This window comes from Ictidomys tridecemlineatus, chromosome 8 (genome assembly GCF_052094955.1).
Source record: "Ictidomys tridecemlineatus isolate mIctTri1 chromosome 8, mIctTri1.hap1, whole genome shotgun sequence".
Taxonomy (NCBI): domain Eukaryota; kingdom Metazoa; phylum Chordata; class Mammalia; order Rodentia; family Sciuridae; genus Ictidomys; species Ictidomys tridecemlineatus.
The window spans coordinates 145,606,536-145,631,737 of record NC_135484.1 but is presented as its reverse complement, the minus strand read 5'-3'; the positions used below and the strand labels follow the sequence as shown (position 1 = coordinate 145,631,737).

The 25,202-nt window shown below is 36.8% G+C and overlaps 1 protein-coding gene across 2 annotated transcripts in view; it reads left to right on the top strand.

Annotated features, from left to right (window-relative positions):
- Positions 1-25,202, top strand: part of Ranbp9 (RAN binding protein 9) — an 85,335-nt gene that overhangs the window by 51,525 nt on the left and 8,608 nt on the right. For both annotated transcript variants that reach the window (XM_078020549.1, XM_005329128.4), the window contains exons 5-11: positions 4,867-4,889; positions 12,349-12,533; positions 15,929-16,041; positions 17,280-17,388; positions 19,074-19,264; positions 20,752-20,896; positions 24,321-24,442. In XM_078020549.1, the coding sequence (XP_077876675.1) occupies positions 4,867-4,889; positions 12,349-12,533; positions 15,929-16,041; positions 17,280-17,388; positions 19,074-19,264; positions 20,752-20,896; positions 24,321-24,442 (888 nt within the window). The remainder of the gene's footprint in view (positions 1-4,866; positions 4,890-12,348; positions 12,534-15,928; positions 16,042-17,279; positions 17,389-19,073; positions 19,265-20,751; positions 20,897-24,320; positions 24,443-25,202) is intronic.

Here is a 25,202-nt window from a genome sequence, read left to right as displayed (position 1 = left end):
GAAGATTTGTGTTCTTTGAAGGTTATTTTATATCATAGGAGTAACCATAGAAAGAGTCACTAGACTACGATGTTTATTTTTTAGAAATTCTAGTAATGCACTTGCCCAGGAATTTTGCTTTAATAAAATTTTTCTTGACTCTTTATAGTATTATCCAGTTCTCTAGGTAATAGGTGCCACTATGCAGAAAGGGTTGCCAGTTCTTAGGTTAGTATGGAAAACAGTTATGAAAGGAACGGAAAGCCCAGTGCTTCTAGTAAGTGAAGGACATTGACATACTCAGAGGTCAGACCTAGTGAGACTTGCTAAATCATGGAGCCCACAAAATGTTTCTGAGGGAGGGAAAGAAGTAAATAGTAAACTTCTAAGAATAAAAGGTAGGTAGTAAGAAATAAAAGTAGGTAGTAGGCTGAGGGAAACTTGAAGAAATCTATACATTGATGAAAAATAAGGTTTCCGCTGAATATGCATAGGCTTACTTGCACTTCACGTTTAAAACTGTGGTTATTGCATTCCCTTTTCTTAGAAGTTCCTACCACCCCTTTCTGGTTATAGAAAATATAAAAGAAAACAAGACTGATCCCTTGCCCCCTTTAAAACAAGGGACTTCACATTACTTTTACTGTTGGGAAAGTCATTGACTAATAGCAAATTACTTCTAATGGTTCTAATGGAGTAAAGTTAACGGAAGCAAAAACTAACCTCTGAGACAGGAACTACTTGTGCATATGAATAGTATTTTAAAAGTTAGACTTCAACTAGTCTGATTACCTTATAATAAATGTTCTTTAATAATGCAAAAGCTGTTTGTGTCATTCATGGTAGAACAATCTAAATATCTGGCTGTATAGATAACAGTGTCACCTAAATTCTTAAAATAAGTTAGGTCTTTCATATTTACATTCAGTTTAACGTTTTTACTTTTGATTATTTTAATTTTGAGGTTCTTGTGTTTTCTAACTTAGATTATTTAAGGTCCACAAAAAATGCTTATGTTTTCATCATTACAGTAATGTTAAGGACCCCATGCAGATTATATGTCAGAATTTTTAATTGATAAGTATTGGTGGTTTTGGCTGCATAAGATATTTAAGATCTTAAACTAAACTGAGAGAAGCCTGCTTTTGGGTGTGACATATGCCTCAAAAATGGAAAACAAGACTTTTTAGAAAACCACAGTTAATCTTTTTAACACTAACTTTCTAAACTTTCCAGAGAAGAAATTTTATTTTGGGAGATGGGAAGATCACAGGTGATGTGATTTTATTTCTTTTCCTATTAGATTTTCACAGACATTTAAATTGACTCTTTCCATTGAATAAGAAAACCATTTTTAAAACTTAAGATGCTTCTTAAGAAAAGGGGCACCTAATGCTGGAATTATATTCTAGTTGTAAGTAAATTTGAAATGTTTGGTGTTATTCATTCATAAACTTATTTATTAAGTGCATCATCAGTATATCAATGATAATAAGGGTTCTTTAATCACATTTGACTGAGTTTGACTCCTGGCTAATGCTGTGTACCTTTTGCAAGTTACTTAACATTTCTGTGCCTCAGATATCTAAGTTTGTAAAATTGGGTGTCTGTAATATCTACTACATTAAGGATAGATAAACTGAAATGACACATGAAAAGTTCTTAGATCCTTTCCCTTGCATGGGACATGGTAAGGTACTCACTACTGTTACTATCTTTGTTTGCCAGGCTCTGGGCTAGGTGCCAGGGATGCAGTGATGATATTGGTGAGCAGAAATCATCCCTCTAGAACATGGATTCTCTACAAGCTATGGCTAGAGTACCCTCGGCGTGCTTTAAAAATGAAGATGCATTGGAACGTGGCCACGCCCATTGGTTTCCATGTTGTTTAGGCCTGCTTTCCTGGTACAGAGGCAGAGTTGAGTAGTGGTGATAGGGACCAGTGGCTTGGAAAGCGGAAAATACTGACTGGCCCTTTACAGGAAAGTTTTGCCTACTTCTGGTCTAGATCTCGGCATTTAGAAGATAAAATGCTATTTCGTTCCTATTCCCTCGTACTTCCCAAGGGGGATAATTTCTCCCCAAAAGCTGGTACATCTTTAGTTTCTGTCTCTTGCAAGGTTTTCAGAATAAAGTTTTTTAAAAAATATTTTTAGTTGTAGTTGGACACAATATCTTTGTTTCATTTGTTCATTTTTATGTGGTACTGAGGATCGAACTCAGGACCTTGAGTGTGCTAGGCGAGTGCTCTACCACTGAGCCACAACCCCAGTCCCCCCAGAATAAAGTTTTTATTTGTATATATTTGTATATATGTTAATTTAAAAGCATCCCCCCTTAACTTAAGTATCATTAGTCGATCACATTTCAGAAAGCTTGACAAATCAGGAAATTATAATAATAGAAGATTGTTTAAAATTTAAATGTTAACAACTTGCTAAAGTACCTGTTTTTGTGGTCTGAACCATGTAGGTTATGGTAATGTTTGGCAATGTCCAAAAATGTTAATCTGGAATGAATTTCAGATTTTCTACTGGAGTTCTTGGCAAAAAGTAAAAATATCAGTAATTACTGGCAAAACGGCTTCTTGCTAAAAAGAGTATAAACTGGACAGTGTTTCACAGTGTTGCGATGGAGCTCGCGTTCTCATTCGAGGCTTGTGCTCTACCACTGAGCTGCACCTGTAGCCCCTGTTTATTCTAATAAATAGATACCTGAGGAAAATAATTCGTCTACACTATAAAAAGTAAAATTAGTGTATAGCTATATTTTGTGAAATATTTTGTTTATTTTGTATTTTTAAAAAGTCTTCTGAAATTTTTAGAATAAATTTTTACAATTGGTTCACACTTTAAATGGAACTAAATGTAATCAAAATGTTTTGCATGGGATTAAAAACAAACAAAACTCCAGCTTTGCTTCCTGACAAACCAACATGAATTTACTAGTTTTTAAAAGTAATAAAAATAGGAGGACTTCACTAACTACAAAACATTTTTATAAACATTTTTTTTTGCAGGGTGGGTGGGTGGGGGGTACCACTGAGCCACATCCCCAGCCCTATTTTGTATTTTATTTAGAGACAGGGTCTCACTGAGTTGCTTAGCACCTCTGCCTCCCAAGCCACTGGAATTATTTTTTTATGATATGTGCAGGTTGAATATCCTTTATCTCCAATTCTTGGGAACAAAAATATTTAGATTTCAGATTTTTTTCTTTTTATTTTAGAGTATTTACCTATATATAATGAGATATTCTGGGGATGGGATCCAAGTCCAAATATGAAATTTATCTGTTTTGTATATAGCTTTATACACATAGCCTGAAGGGAGTTAATATAATATTTTCAGCCCACATATGTGGACTATAACCCATGACATTATTTCAGGTGTGGAATTTTACCCTTGTAGCATTGTGCTGATACTCAAAATGTTTTGGATTTGGGGCATTTTGAATATTCAAATTAGGAATGCTCAACTTGTAATATTTATATTCAGCGTGTCTTTTAACTTAAGTACAAACAGATCATTTGTATTTTCTGGTAGAACCACACCACATCATTGAATCTCAGTAATTTAACACAAATACCATCTTTTAGATGGTAATCAAGCAAGACTATAGGTGTGCTCGTGCAGTTTTGTTTGTTTTAATGTATATTTAGACTGAAAGACTTGAACTGAGAGACACCTCCCACTCTTGTTAGTCTAGAATTTAAATCTTTTAAATACATCAGTGAGGTATTACAGAGGTACTTGGTTTATTACCTTTTTCAGCTAATATATTTGAACACTTGAAAATAGATTATTGTCTCTTTGGGTGCCACTGCCATTGTTCAAGTTGTGTTTGGAACCTGCTTGTGTTGAAATGACTGTCAGGGATGCATTCAAGAGCAACTCTTAAACCTTGTAAACCATGTGGAAGTATTTATTTTTTAAAAAAGTATTCAAGAATATGCTTTTATATAAGTCCTTTTTACTTTTGTGGTGGTTGGTTGTTCATTTGTTTGGTTTTTTGGGTACTGGGGATAGAACTTAGGGGTGCTTTACTACTGAGTTACACACATAGTCCTTTATTGAGACCAGGCTTCTTTAAGTTGCTCAGGCCAGCCTTGAACTTGTGATCCTTCTGCCTCAGCCTCCCACATCACTGGGATAACAGGTGTGTTCCTGGCCATAACATTTTTTAAAAGACACAAGCATCATACTTTCCCCTTGTTTGCCTTTTCTAACAGAAAATCTCTCTTTCTCTTTCCACCTACAGTTATTTAAAGATAAATCTAGAAGGAGATTCAGTGATAGGACTAGATAACACAGCATGGGGATAAAAAAAAAAAATCAAGTGTGACCACTTTGCCACCACTTTTCATATATTATTCCTAATGTAATTTGGAAGATCTATCCAAGACCATTAAAAAACAGTTGAATATAGGCAAGCATGGTGGCACATGCCTGTAACCCCAGCGAGGATCGTTGAGTTCAAAGCCAGCCTCAGCAAAAGTGAGGCACTAAGCAACTCAGTGAAACCCTGTCTCTAAATAAATTTTAAAAAGGGGGTGGGGATGTGGCTCAGTGGTCGAGTGTCCCTGAGTTTAAAAAAAAAAAAAGAAAAGAAAAATCTGAAGGTAATGGCAACATCCCAGATTAAAATTTGTATGCATCCCGCAAGGCCAGTGGTCTTAAGTGGTACAGCCTATACCTGTCCTCACATCAGTGAAACTGAGAAAAAGTAGTACTGCTGTTTTATATTTAGGCTTTAAAACTTTTACCTTTCTCCCTTGGCCATTTTCTTCCTTCTTTTTATTTAGAAATTTAGCTTATCAGTATAATTTGTCTGTAAAAAACAACTTCTAATGCTACCTTTTCTTTCTTTCTTTTTTTTTTTTTTTAGGTATTGCTTTCACTGATCTGCCGGTAAGTTGTGATTTTTTAAAAACAGTTTTGTGTTTTCAGTTAAAGAAACTATAAGGAAACTAGAATGATGTGTGTTTAAAACACAGACTTATGCTATTCAGTTTATGTGGAATAGAGAGCCTTTCTGTAGTCACTCTGGGTGTGGACCTTCAGACATTAAACCCCAAATTGCAATGGATTTTGTTGCACAAAGGAAAATAAATCATAAATTAAAAAAATGAATATACTTTTCATATTTGGTCTCAGGGATGGAACCCAGGATCTCATAATTGGTAAGCATACCAAGCTACGCTCCAGCCCTAAAATATGCTTTTTATTGTCATTGTGTTTCTTTGGACTCTTCAGTAAAGGAAGCTGGACAACACTTGCAGTTATTTATTTGTCCATGGTTTATGGAAGCCTGCCACATGTCACATCCTGTGCTTAGAATACCATCATTTGGAAAAATCGGTAGCAAATTTTCTTTGGAGTTTATAGTATTCGAGCTGGGGGAAGTTAGAGAATAAATAGTACATGAAAAAGTGAATGATGACACATTTTTAAAGATTTCTTAAGTATGTGAAAGGAAAAAAATGGAACACGGAGTGCCAAAGGCAGGACACGGAATTGTCCAAGCTGCTCACCTTTGCTCAAAGTGGCCTCAGTGCTGGGGTTGGCACCCAGACTTACACATGCTTGGAGCAGTGTGAGCAGGGGTTGAGGGAAGGAGGGAGGGGGCCATATGCATCTGCAGAGAGGAAAGTGAGGAGAAGGTGCCCAGGCCAGGAACATGCCTGGAGTGCTTGCAGAGGGGCAGGAAGTGTGGCGGAGAGGAGTGGGGAAGGCACAGGCATGAGTAAGAGAAAATGAGACAGGGCATCTGACCTTGTGGCCCTGAAAGACTGAGGTATTTTTTCTGAGTGAGATGCAGAAGCACTGCAGAATTTTAGTTGTGATGATGTGACTTCATGTGGTAAAGGATCATTCTGATGAGGGGGTTGAAAAATTAACTACAGGAGATGGTAATGGCAGAACCTTGATGAGCCCGTGAGAGATATTCAGTGAGGGATGATGGTGTCTGTCATTCTGTCTTATTTGCCATATATTGGACATGTCAGTTGTAATATACAAGTAGATGTTAGGGGAAAAACAATAAACTATGGCACACGCTTTCTTATCACTGAGTGTTAGGGATGTGGCTTTGTGGTAGAGTGCTGAGGATCCAACCTAAGGGCTTGTGCATGCTAGATGAGGTCTCCACCACTGAGCTACACCCCAGTTCCTGTTTTTGTTTAAGAAACAGGGTCTCCCCATGTTGCCAGGCTGCCCCCCAAACTCCTAGGCTTAAGAGATCATCTTGCCTTAGACTCCCAAGTCATCGGGACTACAGTTGTATATACAAGTGTGCCTGGCTAAGGTGGAGCAGATTTTGAGGGGAATGAACAGGAATTCTGCTTATCTGTGCTGACGATGAAAATGTGATAGTCATTGGCATTTAAATGTTATTTAAAGTCATACATCTGGTTGAGATCAACAAGTGAGTGTGTGTAGGCACAGAAGAGAAGGGGACAGATGGCTAAATTCTGGGGTATGCTCCCTTTGGGGTCAATGGAGGAGACCAGCAAGAGAAATTGAGAAGAAGCAATCTGTGAGGCAAGCAAGAAAACAAGAATTGATGCTGAAAGCCAAGTGAAGAAATATAAGTGAAAAGGAGTGATCAGTGGCACAAGTGTGAGCGATACATCATTATAAGGACTGAGGATTCACGTTTGTGTTTAGCAGAGGGTGGAGAAATCATGATTGGAAGGGATTTAAAATAGGAAGAGAGAAGTTAGACTGGATCCCTTTGGAGGATGTTGGCTGTGCTAGGAAGTAAAGAAAATAGGGTGATGGAAAGGGGGTCAGTAGAAACAAACTGTTATATTTTGTGGGATATTTTCTTTTAAATAATCCTCTAGCAAGCAAAAGTGTTGTTGTATATAAAAAGGAAAAGTACTATTATGATCATATTCTTGAGGAGGCAAGTGGATATATGGAGGGGATTGGCTTTTGAGTAGAGAATTTACAGTTGATAGGCAGGTGGTGGAGTGTGCAGTTGCAGATTCTAGTAGTGGGTTGATGGGGTCCTTACCTGTTTGTTGCAGAGACCTTAGTAAGAAGACACTAAGATTCACTTGGTCGAAGTTGGTGGAAGGGCTTAGATGCTTTTTTTTTCTATCCTTTGTGGCACTAAGTATGTAAAACTAACTTGATAGATAGATTGTGTTGTGGTTATCTTGTTCTTTGTTGGTGGATAGAGTAGTGATCATTTGGAAAAGGCTTAGTTGGTTGTAAATATCTTGACTTTTTGTGCAGGCTTCTAATTATTTTGTGGCCTGCTTTTGAAGCACTAGTTATGTTTAGTCTTGTCTAGGGAGAACCATTGGTGATATGCAGCTTTGTTTTTGTAAAAGTGGGTAGCGTGGTTATTGTGGTTGTTGTAGATTTCTTCTGTTTCTAGAATTTTTTCATTTTTAGGACTGTGAAATCTGGGACTTCTGCATGCTGCATTTCACCTTTCTACTTGAAGAAAAAAGGAAAAGTTAGTCTTCCCCTAAAAACAATCACCAAGGAAGTGTTGGCATACTCTCTACCTGTGGTTTCTCGCTAAGTAGTTGCAGCACTGAATTGTGTAAGATTATATTTGCAGAAAAACGAATTTACCTAGGCTACGTTGCACTGATTGTGGATCATAGTGTGTTTATACAGCTCTGAAAACCTTAGATCTTTTTGAAAATAGCTTTTCTTCCTTAGCTACCTCTCCAGCTTGAGAAATTTTTTTGACTACAAATTGATAAGTTCAATTTGAGATTAATTGTATATTCCTTTTATTATGGTAGCTATTCTCATTTAAAATGGTGCTGCTTTCTAGTTCTGGAGGCTGGCTTGAAATCTACTATTTTCATTAAGAAATATTTTAAATGTAATAGAATAAAACTCCTGTTAAATAGGAATTTTATTAATGTATACTTATTTTTCAAATAATTTCTAAATTTGAAAATATTGCTACTGTCTGTATTCCACATGAAATAACTTTTCAACCAAGTGAATCTTTGTGTCTTATTACTAAAATCTCTGAAACAAAAAGTTAAGGACCCCATCAAGCCACTACTAGAATCTGCAACTGCACACTCCACCACCTGCCTATCAACTGTAAATTTTCTACTCAAAAACCAATCCCCTCCACATACACACTTGTCTCCTCAAGAATATGTATGTAATAGTACGTTTCCTTTCTATATACAATAACACTTCTGCTTACTAGAGCATTATTTATCAGCAAATATTTTACTAAATATAACTTAAAAGTTATATTTTAAAAATCTGTTTTCATAAAGAGTTAAACTATTATTCTGTCTATAATTTTTTTATATTAGGAAAAAGGCCCATTGTTTTATGTGCATTATAATCTAGATTCTTACTACCACATAGATGAACCTGGAAAACATGCTACTGAAAAGACATCAGAACAAAAGACCACATACTGTGTAACTCTGTTCATACAGAAAGTTCAGAATAAGCAAATGCATAAAGTTAGATTGGCGGCTACCAGGGGGTTAGGAGGTGGGGTGATGGGGGCCGGTTGCTAATGGGCACAGCTTTTTCTTTTTGAACTGAGAGAAATATAAAACCAGATAGTGATGATTGCACAATTCTGTGAATTTACTAAAAACCACTGACTTGTATGACAAGTTCTATGGCCTTGATCCTTTTACCTAAATTCTTCATTTTTAAGGCTTAGTAAGTGGCCTAAAAATTATCCTTACTGGCTTAGGCCTATGATGCATACTTTCTATCCCAGCTACTTGGGATGCTGAATGAAGCAAGAGAATCACTTGAGCCTAGGATTCCCTGTTGGCAAGGAAGGTCCTCCATAGTCCCAGCCTCTTTATCTGTGGCCGATGTTTTAACTTGAGTATATATCCTTCTAGATCTTTTTAAATAAATATAAGACTATATGCCTATTACTTACATGTTTACAAGAAAGATGGGGTCACAGTACACACACCATTATATAGCTTGCTTGCTTCCTTTAGTAATATGTATTGCGCATTTTTTTATTCTGGTCTTTTTGTCTGTTTCACTGTATTTTCTGTTTTGGATATACTACCACAGTTCATCAATTCTGCAATTTGGATTTTTTTTTTCAGGTTTTAACATTTCTAAAATGGGAATGCATTTCAGAACCTATATCCCGTCAGTTTAATTTGTAGTGTTATTTTCTAGACATACAATAATAGTATATCTTATTGGAATCTGAGATTGGATGAATGTGGTATATATGAGTATCATCTATATATCTATGCATCTTTTTTGAATTTTTTTTTTTTAAAGGGAGAGAGAGAATTTCAATATTTATTTCTCAGTTTTTGGCAGACACAACATCTTTGTATGTGGTGCTGAGGATGAAACCCGGGCCGCACGCACACCAGGCAAGCGCGCTACCCCTTGAGCCACATCCCCAGCCCTTTTTTGAATTTTTGTCAGTGTACTTTTTTGTTTGAAACAATTATTATTATTTTCTTTAGTTTTTTTCTTTGTAGATATACACAACAGTAGTGTATTTGACACATTATACATACATGCATTATAACTTATTCTAATTAGGATCCCATTCTTGTGGTTGAACATTATGTGGAGTTACCCTGGTCATGTATTCATATATGAACATAGGAAAGTTGTATCGAATTCATTCTACTGGTTTTCCTATTCCCATTCCTTCTCCCTTCCCTTCATTCTCCCTTTGTCTATTCCACTGAACCTCTGTCTCCCTCTCATTGTGTTAGCATCCACATATCAGAGAATAGTCAAGCCTTTGGCATTTTGGGATTGGCCTGTTTAGCATGATAGTCTTCTGATCCGTCCATTCACTGGCTAAAGTCATAAGGCATTGTTTTTCTATGGCTGATATTCCAGAAGGGTGCCGACTGTGGGGGCAATGCTTCACCCTTCCCTGAGCTGACCCAGGCGCCAGCCCCATGCCACCTTCCCCTGGTCCTTGCCCACCAACTAGGCTGGAGTGAGAGGCGACCACCCGCTCTGTGGAGTCACAGGACACGGAGATGGGAAGCAGCTTGGCTAGGGTCACACAGTACCCCAGCATGAGCCTCCTGCTTCTCAGCCTGTGACCTTGCTGCCACAGAACTTCCTGGCTTAGGCCCCAGGGCAGCTGGAGTCTCAGCCAAGTTCACACAAGTGGGCCAGGTCTGTCCAGGAGGCTGCCGGGGCACCCGTCGTGCCAGAGCATCAGCGGACATCCTTCTAAGTGTGAGGTGCTGAAACCGCCTCTCTCTGCCTGCTGTCCCCCACTCCTGACCTCTCTGCTCTCACCCCAGCTCTCCTGGCAGAGCCCCCGGGCACCCAGAGGAAGACTCAGGCCAGGTTTGAGCCGCAGTCCTGCCCGCGCCCCACTCGCCATCCACCACATCTGGCCGTCATGTTGTAGCAGAACTGCCTCCCACTTGACCGTGCTCTCCCCTGGCTTGCTGGCCACTGGGGGCCAGCACCTCCATGCTGGGTGGGCGGTGGGCGGCCCTGTCGCCGTATTCAGACAGAGCTGCAGGGTGCACAGGCCTCTAGGCACCCAGGGGTGGGCACTGCTTCCATGGTGCCTCACAGGAGGCTGGAGGAGAGTGCTGGGGCCAGGAGGGGAGAGGCAGGGCGGGCGCTGGGCCCAGGCTGCTCCACCAAGTGGCCACCCACAGCTCCAGGAGGCAGTGCAGTGGAGTGTGCATTAACATTTCTGTGTATGGTGGAGGGGGGCTCATTTTCTCAGCACACATCAACTTTATTGGATATTCTCAGTCTTTTGAACCTGATATACAAAAACAATCTGCATATTTAAATTTGCATTGTGAAAAGCTGAGGTTGTGTCTCTTTGTATGTTTATTGTCACTTTGTCTTTCTCCTGCAAGTTGTGTACAGTTTTTGTTGTGATTCTTCAGAGCTCCAACTAGTCATCTTTGTCTTCACTATTGACTAGAATTGCCTTTCACTTTACTGATGTCTTCATTGTCTTTGGCTTTCTATATTTTTGCTTTAAAAGTATCTTATAATTCTGTAATGGGGTTAATGGAAAGTATACTGTGTTAAAAGTATGGAGACATGATTTTTTTCCCTTTATGTAGTAAAATTAATAAACTCTTTGCTTTTGAATTGTACCTGTAAGCTTTCTAGGTCTTAGTTTTCTCATTGCTGAAATAAGAAGATAGTACTAAGTATCTCACCTACTTTTGGCTCAGAAATCTGAATGTATTTCTAATGATTTTGAAGAATAAATGCATTCGCATGTTTTCCTGTACCATTCTTTTTCATAAAACAGTGGGACTTTATGTTTTTTGACACAATATTTGTTTTGTCTGTGACTGGTTGTTGAGCAGTTGTTTTTAAACACACCCTCTTGGTTCTCTGCTTTGAAATTTTTTAAAATGTTTTATTCACACTCCGATTATCTCATTTTATATTGAAAAAGTAAAGCAAAGAAATAAAATACAGAGAATAGAGATGATGTAGGGTTTGAAGTTACTAGAATATAAATTGAGCTTGCATTTGGTATCAGATAAAGCTGTGTTGTAATTCCATCTCTGCCACTTGTTAGCAGAATAACCATTATTTAACTCCAAGTCTCAACTTTCCTTTCTTAGTAGTGGATTATTACAGTGGTTAGACTCTGTGATTTCATAAACACTGCAGTCATACATTCTCCTTTCAGATGTAGCAGCTATTTGATGTTAAAGCCAAAAAAGATTCGTGTAATTTGTGCATAGTTGAAGCTACCTCCTTTACACTTGGTTGTTTAGCCTTGGAATCTTGGCACATATCTGATTTGTTTTTGAGTTTGAATATTCAGATATATTCTTTCCTCCCTTGAAAAGTGTACATTTGAATTTTCCTATAAAAAATTCCCCACTTTTTTGCTTATAGTTAAGTTCTTATCACCTTCCCTTTGTGAAGGCAGACCTCCCAAATGAGGAGGCTAATGAAAGAGGTAAATTTAAAGTCGTATATGACTAGCTGTGGTAGGACTTTTAAGGGAACTAGTTTTAATATGCAGTTCATTGGAATGTTTCTTATATAAAAGCTGAGATAAACCTCTAAGTAATGTGTATTTTAATCTCTGTAATTACATAACATAGTCTAAAGAACAAGAATGGCATCTTCATACAGACACATTGTCACATGGTATAATATAGTATGGTTCCTCAATAAATAAAGATTTATTTTTTGTTGCATTTTCCTTGATGATTAGATTGCAGGAAGTGATATATTCTCATCTAATACATAATGTATTTTACATTTGTTTTGTTTTTCTCTGCCAATATTTTGATTGGAACTTTTAAATATTCATGAAGTAAATTTGTGGTTCTGTTCTTTGAAAGAATTAAAAGAATGTTTTTAATATAAACTGGATAGAATTTTAATAAAATATATTGTTTTACAGCCAAATTTGTATCCTACTGTGGGACTTCAGACACCAGGAGAAGTGGTTGATGCCAATTTTGGGCAACATCCTTTTGTGTTTGATATAGAAGATTACATGCGAGAATGGAGAACCAAAATACAGGCACAGATAGACCGGTTCCCTATTGGAGATCGAGAAGGAGAATGGCAGACCATGATACAGAAGTAAGAGGGAAGAGCTGGGAATTATGATTCATAAGATATTTGTTCTTTAGGTATTCATGAAAGCTTTTAAATCTATTAATTTAAACTCTGATTGTACTAATATATTATTGATTACATTTTGATGGCTCGAAAAGTGATTTTTGTTTCACCTATTTTAACAAAGTTAAAAATAATGTTGATTTAACTACATAATCAGAATGATGTTTCACTTTGGGTTAATTTGATGGAGGAAGTAAAGTGACAGTAGGTCCCACAGGCTAGGTTAATTTATTTGTTAACCATAATAACAAATCCTTAGCGACTTCTATGGGCTATATAATTCAACTTTGAATAATGTTGATGTAAAAGCTAAATTCAGAGGAATAATTAAGATTTCATAATTCAGCATCTTTGGTTTTTAGACATGACTTCTGTTTGTTCACATTTACACATGGAGAAAAGAATTCTTTGCTTTTTCTAACCATCAAAATGTATTGGAAAGCAGGTGTGGCTGGAGGCTCAGGCAGGAGCATCGTAAGGTTAAGGCCAGCCTCAGCAACTTGGCAGGACCCTGTCACAAAATAAAAGTAAAAGAGGGCTACGGATGTAGCTCAGTGGTAGAATACCACTGGTTCAATCCCCATTAAAGTGCTCATACACACAATCACTCATTCACTCACTGTATTGGAATACATATATGATATGTACATTTTGTTTCAGAATTTGACTTAAGTTTTCCAGTGTTTGGTGTACTCTGTAAAAGTAATACCCACTATTTTTGGTTACTAGAATCTCTTTTGCTAAATATTTTTATTTAGCATTTAGATTCATGGAAATTGTAATTGTTTCTATACCAAATAGAAAAATCTAACCAAAAGCCTCTATCTAATGGAATTTTAAAGCTTACTTGTATAAACTATTATTAAATATAGGTATAGTGAATGAAGGCCAAGGAGTAGTGACTATGGAGTTAGGATTCTCAAAAAGTGAATATATAATCAGAACTCATTAGTAATAATGGTGGAGGATAACCAACAGCAGAGCACAAATAATTGTCAAATTACAACTATGTAGAAATGGAATTATACAAATATTTGCCACAGATTCCTAGCTTATTTAATATAGAAGTTAGCATGAAAATAAAATTCCTACAACAGTTAACTTTTAGACTTTACCTTTGCCAAAGAACTAGAGATGACGCAGGTGCACTTGACCACTGAGCCATAGCCCCAGCCCTATATATATATAATTTTTTTAAAACTTGGCTACACATTTTTGTTATTCTGGAAAATAGAAAGAAATCAACACTCTAATGTATGACACTGGTTGAATAAGTAATGCTTCAAACCACCAAAATAAGTTATTAAAAGCTCCTAAAACAGCTTTTAGGAGCAAGCACCCAGCATAGGGATTTACATGTACGAAGTGCTAAATTCATAGTTGTTGAATTTAACTGATAGATTAAATTGATCCAGTTGTTTTATATTTTATTTAGAGACAGGGTCTCACTGAGTTGCTTAGCGCCCTGCTTTTGCTGAGGCTGGCTTTGAACTCATGATCCTCTTGTCTCAGCCTCCCCAGACACTGTGATTACAGGTGTGTGACACTGTGCCCGGCTGTTTGTTTTTGTACTGGGAATTTAATCCAGAGGCGCTTTACCACTGAGCTATATCCCCCAGCCCTTTGATTTTTTGAGACAGGCTCTTGCTAAGTTGCTGAGGCTGGTCTTGAGTGTGGGATTCTCCTGCCTCATTTTCCCAAGTAGCTGGTGTGTGCCCCATGCCCAGCTGAGTGTCATTAGTTTTAAATGACATTAGATTGAAATAGTATAAAATGAAAAGTTACGTAACCTGTTTATTTATTACTTATTTATTTATTCATTCATTCATTGATTCATTTATGCATGCAGAGGATTGAAACCAAGGGTACTTAACCACTGAGCCACATCCTCAGACCTTTTGAATATTGTATTTAGAGACAGGGTCTCACTAAGTTGCTTGGGGCCTCGATAAGTTGCTGAGGCTGGCTTTGAACTTGTGAATCTCCTGCCTCGGCCTCCCAGCCTGCTGGAGTTAGAGGCGTGCACTACCACACCTGGCATAACCATTAAATTTAAAAGCCATCTTCATCAAATAATCTAGGCCAAGAAAATAGCAAACCTTCAAATACCATCAGTCTGACAAAATTCATTCTAATTGTGTCCTTTTGGGTTGCTTTTAGCATTCTTAAATTTAAAACTCTAATAAAATTCTTTGGGTTTTTTTTTGGGGGGGCGGGAGGCAGTGATTGGGACACATGATGATGAATCTGAAAGCAAGCTTCTGTCCTAGAGCTATTATCATGTGTGTTATGGAACCTGAACACTAGTGTCTTTGTCCAGCACAGTTGAAAGGACAGCCAGCCCTGAGGCAGAATCCCATAGTCACCATGATCTGGAGCCAGGATGGATTGCAACATTATTCCTCTAAAAGTGGTTGCCACTGAGTATCATGTAGGATAGTAGTAGAGGAGACATTATGTGCCTTAATCCTTTAACATTATGTGCCTTAAGTCAGTTGCCCTTCTCCAAATTATTATTATATTCAGGAAATTGATACCATGAACTCTCAAGAAATCCATTCTAAAAGATTCCATTTTCATTACATTAATCTGAATAACTGAATTAAAGTAAGATGAAAATTTATTCTTAGCAATCTGTCCCCTATCCCTGCTTTTCCGTATTCCAGTGCGGCCCCCCCCCCCTCCCCCCCGTTCTCTAACTGGCCCTTAGTAGTTTTCAGGACATAACCAGGTTTACCAGTTAAATATGTGGAGATACCACATTTTGGATTACTGTTGTTGGATTACCAGTGTTTCTAACTACATTTTGTGGGAAGATGTAAGTACATATTTTGACCACTTGGTGGCTTTTAAAATAAACTTTTAAAAAATGAACTTATTATCTTATTAGTATGTCATTTCTTAAGTCATACTTGAGTAATTGATTTCCTGTGTAAAACCATAGTAATTTATATAGATGAGAAGACTGATTTCTCATTGATTACTAGTACCTTCATAGACTTTCTTCTGGGCTCTCTTTTTCTTGATTTGTTTTAGCGTGTCTTCTGTTTGCACCTGTGATCCAGTCTCATTTCACTGGTGAATAAAGACATAGTTGAACTTCAGAACAACAGTTAATCTGTTATTTGCTATTGAGAGTAGTCTCAATATATTGTTTGCTGTGATCTTTTTTGGAAATATGCATGACTAGAGTATGATGATGTTTTTTTCAACTGACCTTCAAGTTGAGGTTCTCAAAGCCTTAACTCTTTCAAGGAAAGAGATTCATTTTGTAACACCAGGGTAGATGTTGTTGATATAAATTGTAGTATAAAGGTTGTATTTTACTAAAAGATGTATGTTTCTTCTTTTTTAAGAATGGTTTCATCTTATTTAGTCCACCATGGGTACTGTGCCACAGCAGAGGCCTTTGCCAGATCTACAGACCAGACGGTTCTAGAAGAATTAGCTTCCATTAAGAATAGACAAAGTAAGGACACTGTGGTGCATGGCTAACACTTGTTTTCAGATTATAAGCTTGGTTTTTAGAAATTTATGTTTTTGTAGTTAAGAATTTTTCAAATATAATTTGACATGGATGCCTCTATAATTAGTTTTCGTGGACAATTTTGAAAATTGGCTTTAAAAATTCACATAGGGCTATTTTAGAGTTCTCAACATATAAGGAGATAATTTTGGAGAAATTTTTCTTAATAAATGTCTATAATTTTGAAAAAAAATTCTTAACTTTTCAGGAAATACATTTAATAAAAAGCCTTTTTAAAAATACTTAAAGTAGGCCTGATAAAACAGGTGAAAGAAATTAAAATATTCTTAAATTTAAATTTCTATCTAATTTTAAGATACAGTTGATCACAAGTATTGATTGCTTAGGTCCTAATACTGGCCAGGTCTACAGGGCCTGTTTGAAGCAGGAGGGGAGGTCAGCCTGATAACTGGCCCACACTTAACCATTCTAAAGCCAGTGCTGTCTTTCATCACGGTGGGCATGACTGGATGGGCAAGATCATGGTGGATGAAAGCAATCTTTTTATGGATTGTTTTGTATGGGTCACAGAGTTATAATAGTACCGATGACATTGTGTTGTAGCAAATTGTTACACTTCTCTTCCTCACTAATAAAGCTGTCAGAGATGATCACTTACTCATTTTGTATCCTCAAGCCTAATTTAAAAGTGAATGTTCAGTGACTGTCTGTTAAATTCACATCTTTTCAAAGCCTCATATTCCTTTAAATCCCATAAGGTCCCATAAGACATTTTAAATACAATTTTTTAAAAAATATAGTCTTCAAAATTTTTCTGTTTGAAACTTCAGTATTATTTAATAGGTGTTTTTCTTCTATGCTAGTTTATCGATTTTAAAAATAGTTTTAAATTGTTTTTTTAAAAATTTTTTTTAAATTTTCTTTTTTTTTTAACCTTTATTTTATTTGTTTTATTTTTATTTGGTGCTGGAGATTAAACCCAGGGCCTCACACATGCTAGGCGAGCGCTCTACCACTAAGCCACAAACCCGGCCCTGTTTTTTGATTTTTTTAAAAAATGTGTTTGAAAATCTTCGTTGTATTGCTTTTATGGAAACTGATTTTAGAAAACAAAATCGAAATTAAAGCTTGTTTGTTTGTTTTCTCTTTTCCTGAGGATCCACTAAGCTTATGTTTTTACTCTTACAGAGCTTACTGTTTTGCTTTCTTTTTCTGAATAGGAATTCAGAAATTGGTGTTAGCAGGAAGAATGGGAGAAGCCATTGAAACAACACAACAGTTATACCCAAGTTTACTTGAAAGAAATCCCAATCTCCTTTTCACATTAAAGTGAGTTTTTAAAATAAGCTTGTTATTTATGTTATATATATATTACACATATTTGATATATATGTTATTGCAATGAAAATCATTGTCATGCTAGCAGAGTTTAATTTTTATTTTGCCTTCTTTAAAATATTTGTTGTATAGTAGTTAACAAGTTATGAACACTTTTGGGGGCTTGGGGTGCAGCTCAGTAGTAGAACCCTTGCTGAACTTGTTGTGCAAGTCCCTGGATTCAATCCCTAGCATTACCACCTCTGCCCACACTTTTGTGTTAAGGACTCTAAGCAGATGGCATTTTTCCTTGTGTTTGCTCTTTTATCTGTCTTGTATTACAAATGTGAAAATTTTGTTTAGAAGATGGGTGTCTTATTTTTTCCTCCTGAAAAGTATCTTATAGTAACTCTCCTGGGCATTTTTAAAAATATACATAAGATTTACTACTTTTACTGATTTTAAAGAATACAGAATCTGAACTTTTAAGTACACTTACATTTTTGTGCAGTTGCCCCCTACCCCAATCTCTAAAGCTTTTTCATCTTTCTAGATTGAATCTTCGCTCATTAAGCATTAACTTCTCCCATCCTTCCCTCCCCACTTAGGTCCTTCATATAGCATTTGTCTTTTTGACTGGCTTAGTCACTTAGTGTAATGTCCTCGGTTTGTTTTTTTAAATGTTGTTCAGTTTTCAGTGGATCTTTATTTATTTATATGTGGTGCTGAGAACCAAACCCAGTGCCTCACACATGCTAGGCAAGTGCTCTACCATTGAGCTACAACCGCACCCTTGTTCTCAAGGAATTCATCCAAATTTCCTTCCTTTTAAAAGCTGAATAATATTCCATTATATGGATATACCCCTTATAATCCATTTGTCTGTTGATTTACACTTGAATTGCTTCCATCTCTCGATTATTATGAATAACTTTGTTGTGAACATAGGTGTATAAATGTCTTGCTTTTACTTCTTTTTGGTATATACCTGGAAGTGGAATCTGGTATTTTTTTGTTTGACACTTTGAAAAACTTCTATATTGTTTTTCTCCCTAGGTGCATCTTTATATTCCCATCAGAAATGCACAAGGTTTTAAATTTCTTTACATTCCCCATCAACAATTTTTTGTGTGTGTTTTTTGAATACTAGCCACCATAATTTTGAGGTTTTGTTGGTTTTATGAATATTTGTTATTTTAAAAAGTCAGAAGTTACTGAACTTAAGATTTCAAGTCTTTAAGCCACAGAAATCCTTTGTAAGTCAGGTGAGAGTTATTTGGTTTTAAAGTTTAAGTGAGGCTCATTTGGGTAAGAGATTAGGAATGAGACTGAGGGTGAGGAAAGGTGGGGAAAAGGCTATTTATGAAAAGGTTATTTATTAATCTGATGCACATAAAGCCATGCTCGCAGGCACCGATTGATTTCCTTCCAAGTACAAATGTTGTTAAAATCATTCTTAGGTTTAGCAGAGGTATCTATTTTATTTATTATAGCTGCAGATAGACTTTCATTTTCTTAGTTAATCATTATTAAAGGGGGTAGTGTTATTGTAATGTCTTTTGTGCTGTACTGTGATTTTTATGGAAAGACCAAACTTACTGGTAACTAGAAGCTTTTAAATTATTTTCAGAAATTACTATTGCGTAAACAGAATGCTATTTGAAGATTCTTGTCTATATTTTTCTTCTTTCTTTCAGAGTGCGTCAATTTATAGAAATGGTGAATGGTACAGATAGTGAAGTGCGATGTTTGGGAGGCCGAAGTCCAAAATCTCAAGACAGTTACCCTGTTAGTCCTCGACCTTTTAGTAGTCCAAGCATGAGCCCCAGCCATGGAATGAATATCCACAATTTGGCATCAGGCAAAGGAAGTACTGCACATTTTTCTGGTGAGATTTAACATTGAAACTTTCACCCATTTTTTATAATATTGAGCCCCCTAAAAATTCTGTAAAAATCTGGAGGTAGATAATATGTAGTTATATATACTTGATCTCCAGGCATTCTGAAAATTGTAGATTCAGATTTGTGTGTTATCTAGTACCAAAAAGTAACAGAAAGAATAGGTGTTTCTGAGAGTAGCTTTTTAGTAGGTCGTCATAAACAAATGCCAGCATTCCACATGAGTTGTCACTAAAATCCAGCCATTAAGTAATGAGACGGTAACTGTGGTTTTTAATAAAGTATGGCTTTAAAGGTGATCTGGCTGTAATATCTCATGCCAGAGCTTGTCAAAGCTAGGTTGGCATCTTTCCCTCAGTTTTCCCCAGCCACTGTCGTCAGATCTGTGTCTGCCCGGGCCATATTCTCCTCTTCCCTTTTCAGCTTGCCAGTCTTCACTCTGTCATTTTTGGTGTTCTCTTCATTGAACTTCTCTTGTTCCTTGGCTTTTGTGACATCTACAGGTTTATGAGTGACCCTTATCATTCTTCTCTTTATCTCTTTAATTCTGTATTTCCCAGCACGTTACCTTCCCACTGTACATTTAACTTTGTAAAACAAATCAGGTAATGGTGCTTTTTTTTCATACTGTAGAACCTTTGGATTTTCATACTGTAGCACCTTTGCTTTTTTCATACTGTAGAACCTTTGGTTTCGCAATCAGTATGTACTCTTTCTGCATTAATACCTCTCCGTTTGTTGACCTCAACCTGCACAGTGAGAATGATTCCTGTGTCTGTATCCTCATCCACTACACCTTTTAAACATTACACAGTCACTTTAGACTTGGACAAACTCTGAGCCATGGTGTACTCATGTCAAGCAGGTATGATGGGAATATGCCACATAACAATATTTTTTTCAATGACGAGCAGCCATATATATGATAGTGGTCCCATGAGACTTCAATGGAGCAGAAAAATTCCCATTGCATGGTATTTTTACTGTGTCTTTTCTATGTCTAGATACACCATTTTATCATTCTGTAACAACGTCCTACAATATTCAGTACAGCAAAATGCTATCCAGGTTCTTGGAGTAGGAGCAATGTACTGTATCATTCGGGCTTATGTGTGTAGTAGGTTTATGGAAGTACAGTTCGATGTCAGCATGAGGACAACATTGCCTAACAGCACATTACTCTCAGTGTATTCCTTTTGTTAAGCAGTACATGATTATAGTGCCCTCATGGGGATTGTGGGGATTAAGTAAGATCCATAAATAAGAAATGTTAGAGGAGATAATAATTATAGCATACAATGAAATGCTTTCAGTACCCTCAGAGAAGCTATTTACTATTTAAATAGTCCATTGATTTCCTATATCTGAAAAATCTTAATATAAAATCAAATATGGGGACATTACATTACTTGCAGCCTAATTAATGTTGTTTTTTGTTTGTTTGTATTTCCAAATGGTATCTCCCCCCCCCCAGGTTTTGAAAGTTGTAGTAATGGTGTAATATCAAATAAAGCACATCAATCATATTGCCATAGTAAACATCAGTCATCCAATCTGAATGTACCAGAATTGAACAGTATAAATATGTCAAGGTCACAACAAGTTAACAACTTCACCAGGTAGGTAGCTTTTGCATTAGTATAAAAGACCAAGTTATAGATGTCATCATTGTTAATAATTTTGAAAGAATCTATATGACTCATTTGGGGTCTGAGAGTTCTCAGGTCCCCACAAAGTAGAAAGTAGGGAGTCATTTCTTCAAAGTATTTCAGTTTCCTAAATGCATGTGGGCTTTTTACTTTAGTTCCTTTTTCTCCTACCTTCTTTTCCTCTGGTGAGATGATGACGACAGATGGAAGGACAGACGGAAGACTCTGTGGATCTTTTTTCCTGCCAGTCTCTTCAGATCACCATGAAAATTCCATTTATTGTTTTCAAATTAAGGCATGAATATTATATTTAACCTCTAATTTAACATAAGATAAATTTACACCTTGATTTTTCTATGTGAGTTTTTTTGGTAAAATGTTTAGTTTGAAAGTCTTTAAGGAGCTTGCACATGACCAGTAGCTCAATCATAGGGTAGCCAGTAGCTTGACAAAAGTACTGAAGGCCTTTTAGGTATCAAACAGTCTTTTAGGTATGAAACTGACTTTGAGGAGCTTTGAGAGAAGATAACATCTCTTATCAATGTACTGTGAACCTTGACGTACTCAGGTTTGATATTCATGGATCCTAAAAGTCCATGAAATGTAATCACTTAAATTGAATATGAATGTTCAGGAACAAATTCTTGTGCATTTATCCTATCTAATCATCAACATCTGAAGCAGTTTGATATTCATATGGCCTTATAACTTTAACTTAGTTGGTGACAGTGCATTTATTGGAATGTTTATCAGTACAACATTTTTTTATTGAAGGATAGAACCTAATTTTTAGTGTGGAATCATATAGGAAATATGGTTCACCAGAAAGAAATCTGTGTTTAAAAAAATAAGTTTTTGAAAATTTGAAGATTTAATCAAAATTTTTGGGTTATCTGACACAGTGACAAAAATTTATGAAAGTAATGGTGTTATGCAATAAGGTTATAATAGAGGACCACAAAAGTGGCAGGAAAAAAAATGCCTGCCTTTTGCTGAGGAGGTTGGGATGATCTTTCACAGTAGCTAATAACATATTGGAAAATAATAACTAAGATATTATAGTAGCCACGTGTGTTGGCACACGCCTGTAATCCCAGCGGCTCGGGAGGCAGACAAGAGGATCACAAGTTCAAAGGCAGCCTCAGCAAAAGTGAGGCACTAAGCAACTCAGTGAGACCCTTCTCTAAATAAAATACAAAATAGGGCTGGGGATGTGGCTCCGTGGTCGAGTGCCCCCTCAAATGTATGTAAAGAAATCATGAATGGAAATTTTTTAATGTTAAGCCTTTAATGCTTTATAATTGGCACTTTATTGTTAATAGAGGTTCTGCCTTTGATGGTAAAATTGTGGTCGGTTTGTGGTTTTTCTCTTAAATACTCTCCTCATAGCTGGAAGTTGCTAAATAGACGTGTTAGGAGTTCAGCTTAAAGGAAGGGTGATGGCATAGCATCCCATCTTTCTGTGTGTGAGAGAGAAGGGAAAGCCAGTAAATGTTTGAATTGCATTAAACAAAAAGTCATTCGGTAATGGTTTTCCTTTATTAATATTGTTAAATAGACAAAGGTGGTAGTAACTGTTTAAACCATTTTACAGATGTAAAGGTCAATGATTAGGAGGAAGTAAGTTGCCGAGCTGATAATGCTTCCCAGGATTTAGGACTTGCAAACTGTGCTTTCCCCCCATGGCTCCCACCATCTGAAATGGTCTTCCCCTTGCCCTCCTCCCCTCCGTTATAGCTTCTGTTCAGTCTGCAAAACTCAACTTCATATGTCACTGTTCTAGGATCATCCCCCCAGCCCCCATGTTGTGATGGACTTTGGTCACAGTTCTGATCATGGTCACTCAACTAGACTGACTTCATTAGCTTTGCCATTTGCTATTGGGGGACAGAGGCTGTTACATAATGTTCCTCGTACCTGATGAGCAACTTGCCTCAGAGGCTCTTAAATGTGTGTAAATGAATGAGTGCCTCTCAAATATTAAATTGAAAACCCAAGTAAATAAAAAAATTAGTATGTTATTATTTTTGAAGTTTTATTTCTCTAAGTTTGTCAAGATAATAAACATTTCTGACTGAATAAGTCTAGTGTGGAGTCCTAGGACCATTGTCCCCTTCTCCCAAAATCTCTTACCTTACAGATTTCACAAACAGGAGCACCTGCACCCACACATTGCATGTGCTCGATTGTTTGGGGGGGGGGTGCGTTTGCTCGCTCACTCGCTCGCTCGCTCTCTCTCTCATACACACACAGGTGAATGTGCTACCTATATTAACTAGTGATTATATTTGTTTTATTATTTAAATGAATTTATAATTGCTTTTATGATGGTAAAAGTCATTATTTTTTATTTAAGTATTTCCCTAAATTTTCATCAAATATTTACCTTTGGGTTATGAAACTATTTACCTAGATTTTCATAGGAGGAATCTTAAAAGATTGGACATAGAGTTTTGCTTGTGAGAGCGTGGGGGTTGTAGTTATTTCATTCAGCGTGGAATGAACGAAAATCAGAAACTGCCCAGAAACCATCCGACAACAGTTGGAGATTTGTTGAGCTCCCAGCTGTTTGCAAGGTGGAATCAGGTTTGCAAGTTTAAGATCAGTCTAGGCAACACAGTGAGACCCTGTCTCAAAAATAAAAAGTGGAAATGGAGACTCAGCAGTAGGTTAGAACTCCTGGCTGCTAATCTAGCCTCTGGGGGGTGGGGGTGAAGCTGAAAAGGTGGGAGCAGATGAAACTTTGAGTTTTGAAAATTTGTTTATTTTTATTTTTAGTGCATTATAGTTGTACATGATAGTGGGGTTCATTTTGACATTAATAAATGTATATAACAGTTTTCTGAAACCTTCATTTTGGGAATATTATTTACCTTTGAGAATTGTTGAGTAGTACCGACAGAGGCTCTAGAACCTACAGCAGTCTATAAGCAGTGAAGTGAGGGCAGAAGAAGGCTGTGACCCCGGGAGTCGGGTGCAGTTGTTGGAGAGTGAGGTTTGTCCTTGACATGCTGGAAATGAGTGCAGGGAGTAGCGGGGAGAGATGGCTGCGGGGGTTCTGGGGCAGGAGTTGAACAGGGAAGTGCAGACCTGAGTTTGAAAAATAGAATCATCGCCCTGCAGTACAACTTCTCCATATTGTTGTAAAATCACTTCACTTTTGCACATCTACCTTTTTTCCCTCTCTCGTCCTCACGGGTTTGAGTTTGTTAAAAGTCAGCTATGTGTTTGGCTCTGAATCCATTCAGGATTTAACCAAAAACCTTCTTTCCAGATTGCTGTTGCCTTTTAAAGTTAGTCTATATACATAGGCCATGCACTTGAGTGGTAACTGATTTTAAACAAAGCTGCAAATATGATATTTCTAAAATTGGGTTTGTTTTTTCATTTTCAGTAATGATGTAGACATGGAAACAGATCACTACTCCAATGGAGTTGGAGAAACCTCATCCAATGGCTTCCTAAATGGTAGCTCAAAACATGACCACGAAATGGAAGACTGTGACACCGAAATGGGTCTGCAGTGATATTTCTTAAATTTTTAATAAAAATGATGGCTACAAGGTTATGTTTTTACTTGTACTGATTCACAGCTGATGAGCATAAACCAAATTTAAAGAATGAATAACTTAAGCTTTTTCAGAGTGGGTTGTTAAGACAGTAGAGATACTTTTAGTTCCTTCTGAAATTAAGTGCCAGACAGTTCTCTTTGCCCAGTTTGACTTGAGTACTGTCATTAATGCAGGAGAACTAGCTTACAGAACTTTGAGCCGTTAGGATGTTTAAGGTTGAAGATCTAAAAACTTGTAGCACTTATTTCAATGAAGTCAATAAGGCCAAATGAATCAGGAATGATGTATAAATTTTAATTAAATAGTTTCTTAAATTCATTTAATATAAACGTGACTACAGTACTGTGCTAGGCACATAGAAGGTGCTTATGTAGGACCTCTCCCATTATTTAAAAAAAAATGGGGCTCAAAGATATATTTGTATGCATAATTTATTTTGTTGATAATTTATGTAGTAGGTTGTATCCTAAAGTCAAGTCACCAGCAAACTTTCTCATCAAATACACAGTGAAAATTATTAGATCTTATAAATTATTTGTTGGAATTTCATAACATTAGATTTCTTAGCGTTCAAGATTAAAAGGTGTACATTCCAATTGTTAAAAAGGCAGTCTAGGGCTGGGGTTGTGGCTTAGCAGTAGAGTGCTCACCTAGCATGTGCCAGACCCTGGGTTTGATCCTCAGCACCACATAAAAATAAATAA